This window comes from Gigantopelta aegis, chromosome 2 (assembly GCF_016097555.1).
Source record: "Gigantopelta aegis isolate Gae_Host chromosome 2, Gae_host_genome, whole genome shotgun sequence".
Lineage (NCBI taxonomy): Eukaryota > Metazoa > Mollusca > Gastropoda > Neomphalida > Peltospiridae > Gigantopelta > Gigantopelta aegis.
The window spans coordinates 8,490,448-8,497,044 of NC_054700.1; the positions used below are offsets into that span (position 1 = coordinate 8,490,448).

The 6,597-nt window shown below is 37.0% G+C and overlaps 1 protein-coding gene across 1 annotated transcript in view; it reads left to right on the forward strand.

The window, feature by feature from the left end:
* Positions 1 to 6,047, forward strand: part of LOC121380841 (retinal dehydrogenase 1-like) — a 26,238-nt gene extending 20,191 nt beyond the window's left edge. The window contains exons 10-14 of the mRNA XM_041509832.1: positions 1 to 39; positions 893 to 1,050; positions 2,744 to 2,818; positions 4,789 to 4,828; positions 5,393 to 6,047. The exon at positions 1 to 39 is cut by the window's left edge and continues 126 nt beyond it. Coding sequence (XP_041365766.1) covers positions 1 to 39; positions 893 to 1,050; positions 2,744 to 2,818; positions 4,789 to 4,828; positions 5,393 to 5,425 — 345 coding nt within the window. The 3' untranslated portion in view covers positions 5,426 to 6,047. The remainder of the gene's footprint in view (positions 40 to 892; positions 1,051 to 2,743; positions 2,819 to 4,788; positions 4,829 to 5,392) is intronic.
* The last annotated feature ends 550 nt before the right edge of the window (positions 6,048 to 6,597 follow it).

Below are 6,597 nucleotides of genomic sequence, written 5' to 3' on the forward strand. Positions count from 1 at the left end.
TCTAATGTCGATGACAACATGAAAATTGCAAAGGAAGAGGTACTGTACTTTGGCTTTAATTAAAGTCACATACCCTAGTTTCAACCCATGAAAATTAACACCTAAGTTTAGTTAAGCTACAAACCTCTAACACATTTGGATCAAGTTCCAACAGAGTAAAACAAAAGTCTGTGACGATGAATGGGGAAATACACTTTAAATATAGACTGGGCACACACTTCAGCTATCTGGACTAGCTGTCCAGGACAGTGGGTTAGTGGTTAGTGAGAGAGAAGTCGAAGTAATGGCCTTACCCACTGAGTTGTTAAACTCAGTTTGGGTGGGAGCTGGTACTGGGATGTGAACCCAGTACCTACCAGCCTCAAGTCTGTTGACTTAACTACTACACCACCGAGGCCCCTATTCATATGAGGGTGTGGGACATAGCCCAGTGGGAAAGTGCTCGCCTGATGCGCGGTCGGTTTGGGATCGATCTCCATCAGTGGGCCCATTGAGCTATTCCTCATTCCAGCAGGTGCACCACGACTGGTATATAAAAGGCAGTGGTATGTGCTGTCCTGTCTGTGGGATGGTGCATATAAAAGATCCCTTGCTACTAATGAAAAAATGTAGTGGGTTTCCTCTCTAAGACTACATGTATATATGTCAAAATTACCAAATGTTTGACATCCAATAGCCGATGATTAATATATAGATGTGCTCTAGTGGTGTTGTTAAACAAAACACACTTTTATTCATTTAAGAGTGTGGTTTGTTGAAGGGCGTGGTGTTTTCCACCCCTCAGATAGAATTTATGGTGATGCAGGGGGTGTAGTCACACTTGCACTCAAAATGAATGTCTGCTATGGCATTAAATTTACCTTTAATATTTTTATATTTTTTAATTTTGCAGATTTTTGGCCCAGTTCAACAGATTATAAAGTTCAAAGACCTGGATGACGTGATTGAGCGAGCCAACAGGACTATGTATGGTCTGGGGGCGGCCATTTTCACCAAGGATATCGACAAGGCTCTTACATTTGCACACAGCATCAAAGCCGGCACAGTGTGGTACGAGCTCTAGCTGCCATTTTTATTTTATGATATCTTAGACTTTGCATTTCTTTTATTAGTCCCCTACCAGTCCAACCAGAGGGGACTACAGGTTTCATCTTTGTTCTGTCTGTCTGTGTGTCTGTCTGTCTGTCCGCCCGTCTTTCTGTCTGTCCAAACCGGCCTCGGTGGCGTCGTGGCAGGCCATCGGTCTACAGGCTGGTAGGTACTGGGTTCGGATCCCAGTCGAGGCATGGAATTTTTAATCCAGATACCGACTCCAAACCCTGAGTGAGTGCTCCGCAAGGCTCAATGGGTAGGTGTAAAACCACTTGCACCGACCAGTGATCCATAACTGGTTCAACAAAGGCCATGGTTTGTGCTATCCTGCCTGTGGGAAGCGCAAATAAAAGATCCCTTGCTGCCTGTCATAAAAGAGTAGCCTATGTGGCGACAGCGGGTTTCCTCTAAAAACATGTGTGGTCCTTAACCATATGTCTGACGCCATATAACCGTAAATAAAATGTGTTGAGTGCGTCGTTAAATAAAACCTTTCTTTCTGTCTGTCCATCTGTCCCACATATAGTTTTCCACAGAGTTATGGCCCTTGAATTCAGGAGGTTTTGAAAATTTGTTGGTCCCTGTAGGGGGCATGTAAATTGCTTCAGCAGTACTCTAAGAATTCTTATTTCTCATTCCAGCCAGTTCACCATGACTGGTACATCAAAGGCCTTGGCATGCGCTATCCTGTCTATGGGATAGTGCATATAAAAGGTCCCTTGCTGCTAATCGAAAAGAGTAGCCCTTGAAGTGACGACAGAGGGTTTCCTCCCTCAATATCTGTGTGGTCCTTGACCATATGTCCAACGCCATATAACCGTAAATAAAATGTGTTGAGTGCGTCTTTAAATAAAACATTCCTTACTTCTTCCTTCCTTCCTTCCTTCCTTCCTTCCTTCCTAAGAATGCTTGTTAGGAGTGAGATGTAGCTCAGTTGGTAGAGCACTCGCCTGCGGTCCTTTGGTTTCAGGATTGATCCCCTCTCGGTGGACCCATTCTCCGACTGGTTTTTCTTTTCCATCCCAATCGGTGTCCTACAACTTGTATATCAAAGGCTATGGTATGTGCTGTCCTGTCTGTATGGAAAGGCATATAAAAGATCCCTTGCTTATAATGGACATTTTTTCCTGTAGACTACGAGTCAGAATTGTCAGATATTTGTTAAATGTTGATACCATATCATTGATGCATAGGTATAATTGAAGGTCTGTTAATCTAACAGATACTTTCATGGTGCATGTTTCTAATCACATATGGAAAAAAGATAAATCTACAAACTGTTTGAAAGTTTAAAGTTTGTTTTGTTCAACGACAACACTAGAGCACATTGATTTATTAATCATTGGCTATTGGATGTCAAACATTTGGTAATTTTGACATATAGTCTTAGAGAAGAAACCTGCTACATTTTTTCCATTAGTAGTGTTGATCTTTTATATGCACCATCCCACAGACAGGATAGCACATACCACAACCTTTGATATACCAGTCGTGGTGCACTGGCTGGAACGAGAAATAACCCAATAGGCCCACCCACCAACGGGGATCGATTTCAGACCAACTGCGCACCAAGCAAGTGCTTTACCACTTGGCTACTTCTCGCCCCACAAACTTTAATACTGTATACAATGTAGGTGTTTTATTTCCACAGGGTCAACTGTTACCTGGCCGTGAATGCGCAGGCTCCGTTTGGTGGATTCAAGATGTCGGGACTCGGACGAGAGCTGTAAGCTGATCAATGTTATGTTTTATCTGTCTAACCACTTCTTCACGTGCTTACAAAACTATGATTACACATGTTTTGCTGTCATGTCACTTACTTGATTTTAACTGGCTGATATTACTCAAAACTGAATGTTATCCTTTGATAAATTGCAGAAAATTACATCTGTACGTAAAATGGGACATTGTTGGGTAAAAATTAAACAACATTGGAAACTGATTTATATGTATTTTGAACTAAATAAATTGTGTTGTTTGTAGCCTACTATGCTACACCTTTGGGACAAACTAGTTGAGAAATAATAATAAGCCTAGTAAACATGGAACAACCATCAGGTTTTATTATTTAAAACCAGTAGTACTTGACCAAAAAAGAAAAGAAAAATGTAATCATCGTTTTGTTCAACATTGTCCTACAGTATAACATTTGTATAACATTTACATTTTAATTATATTTGTATAACATTTATATTATAACATTTGTATAACATTTACATTGTTCTACACATTCTAGAACAGTGTACTAAAAACAAATCTTTAAAATAAATGGGTGGGAGATGAGACAATCTTTTAAAATTCAAAATGTGAACTGTTGTTAAAACCTGCTTAAAGGTAGGGTCAACTCAAACAAGAGCCTTATGTGTTGGAAAGCTGCATACCCGGACCACCAACACATACTGACACTTTAGCAAATGAAAAACGCGTAATTTTAAAGATAATAAAAAAAACATGATTATTCCTGCTAACTGGGGGCAGCCATTTTGTTTCGTTTTTGTGACGTCCGGTGGGATAGCTTGGGGTGAAGTGACGTCAGCTCCTGACCATCTCCTGTATGAATAGTGTAAACAAAAGCAGTAATTTTCGACAAGGCGCTTCTCTTTGATCAACCTAACTTGTAAAACAGCATAAATGACGGAATAATATAATAAACTATTTAACTAAATATATTTCAAGTTGCATTAACGAAACAAAATGGGGTTATAGTATTTTTCTCTGTTAAATAATCCAAAGGAAAAATGTACACTATTAGGCCTATTGATATGCTACGTTGGAGCAAAAACGACAACCCACGATACCCAAGTGATAATTTTCTTTTCTTTGGGACTACGTAATTGGGCAGTTCTGTGGTTTTAGATGGAAAAGTCTACTTAATAGTTTTACAGAACTATTTACAGTAATAAACCATGTCCATTACAATTTTAGGGGTGACAGGTAATATTCCACAATACCGGTATGTATTTTTGTGTCTAGACGACGTCAATTAATTGGCTCGTCTGGTTACCAATCAAATACACACCTGCCAATCAGGAATCACATGTAGAAGCAACTAACAGCATGGACCAATTAACTAAGAAAACATTCCGTGTATCATTTCAGTACGTAGGTTAATGCATTGGCAAAACATTGTTAATTGTTTCGACTTGTTGTGTAGCCACTTTGACAATGGTATTTTATTTTGTACTGAAAAATAATATATATAGTGCTGGATATACTTATTGCTGGCTTACTGGGATGTGTATTATTACAGAACTTTGCAATGTATGACTATTTATCATCCCGCAAAAACCAGGTAGATTGTGTTTCTCTAGTTCTAAGGCTCATTCCTGATGTTACGCGTTAAGTATTACGTAACCACCAGCTCGCCAGAGGGCGTACTCACTGAGATGGTACAAAATGGCTGCGCCCGTTATATATAATAGCCGTCACATTTAACCGTTTTATTAATTAACTGTACGATTATACGTGTTGATATTAAGCAATAATGTGCATTATATATTGTTGAATATGCATACAAGGCCAAATGCCTTAATTGTCCTCTCCTTTAATCATTCTAGAATGCTTTATATTAATTATTAATATAACCTTATTTATAATAAGTGTTATGAAATTGAGAATTTTTAAATGATGTCATCATATTGAACAGAATTTTTGCAAATAAATTTGTTAACTAACCTACATGAATATTTGTTTCAGTGGTGAATACGGACTCCAACAGTATCTGGAAGTCAAGAATGTGAGTTGATGGCAACAGCTGTACATGTAGTTACAACAAATAGCTTAATGGTAGTGTTCATTACCCAATGGTAAAGTGTACACTTGATGTGCAATTGATCTAGGATTGATCCCTGTCGGTGGGCCCATTGGGCTATTTATTGTTCTAGCCAGTGCACCACGGCTGGTATATCAAAGACTGTGGTATGTACTATCCTGTCTGTGGGATAGTGCATATGAAAGATCCCTTGCTACTAATGAAAAAAATGTAGCGCGTTTTCTCTCTAAGACTATATGTAAACAAATTACCAAATGTTTGACATCCCATAGCCAATGATTAATAAATCAGTGTGCTCTAGTGGTGTTGTTAAACAAAACAAACTTTACCTCATGTAACTCGTTGATAAAAGATTTTGGTTTGCAATATAGTAAATCGTACAATAGCTTTTCCAAATAGCCACTGATCATTAGACTCTTGATTAAACAATGTGCTGGGGTGTCATTATACGCTTTATTTTTCTCATAACAACTCTTGATTAAACAATGTGCTGGGGCGTCATTAAAATATGTTTTTCTTTTATTTCAGGTGGTGATCAAGGTGCCCCAGAAAAACTCGTAAAGTGTCGTTGTCTTGAGAGAAATATATTTCTTTTTAGTGGCTTACCCAAAAAATCAGCATTATATTCGTATTGATTTTATCCCCTCCTGTAAAATCATTATCTTGATGGATTGTTAAAAAAAAGCCATGTTTTTTTTTTCCATTGCTTATCAATGAAACAGACATTATATTTCACGATTTTTAGTCACTCTTGTATAATCAGGATCTTTTTATAATATATATATTTTTGACTGGTTTCAAACAAGGGGTGAAATTTACAAAACAAGGCATCTTTTCCTTTATGTGTATTTTGTATTAGTTTCACACAGGAAATTATGTAATTACAAATCAGGGTAAAGGTAAAAGAGAATTATTTATTTATGTATATTTTAAACTCATTGTAATTATATGGATTGTGTTTTAACCATGGATTAAGGAACATTGTTTTGCACATAAATGTAAATTTACGACTTATATGCACATAGTGAATGTCTCCAAGAAAACAATGACAAACACCAAGTATTAAAGGCATATTGTCACAGACCACTGACCTATTTAATGGTCTAACAAAGTATTACCTGAACAAAAATAATTTGATTTGTCCCTAAATGTACTTTATTCAACCATCTTCATAACCACCATACTGCCTTTATTAATGACATTTTGTAAAAATAATTGAATTATGGCAATGGTTCATAATTCAAAAACTAAAATTGCCCAGAGGGATGACATGCATTTCACTCCATCATGGTTCAGTTAAGGTGATGTGATAGCTAGATTTGGTTTCTAACAATTAATGTTAACAATTAATTTAGAGAAATAAGGTCCTTAAATCCGTGACAGTATGCCTTTAATATAAAAAATGTCAATCACAGAGGATTGATGTTTTCTAGGCAAATAAACATAATTCCCAAAACAAATTAGAACAGATATTTTACAGAAGAGCCCGAGGTCCTACTCACTTCAATACTGTAGTTAGAGTTATGCACTTCACTGAGTTAACATATAACTTAAATGTTTACACACGATTAATTATAACGACCAAAAAAAATAAAAAAAAAATTAGATGTGTTTTGGCAAGGAGTTTGAAACATGCATAAATCACTTTCCTTTGTTTCTGCACTGACATAATTTTTTGTGTGAAATAGTTACCAAATAGTTGGAAACACGACTGCTAACCATATAAGTGTAAA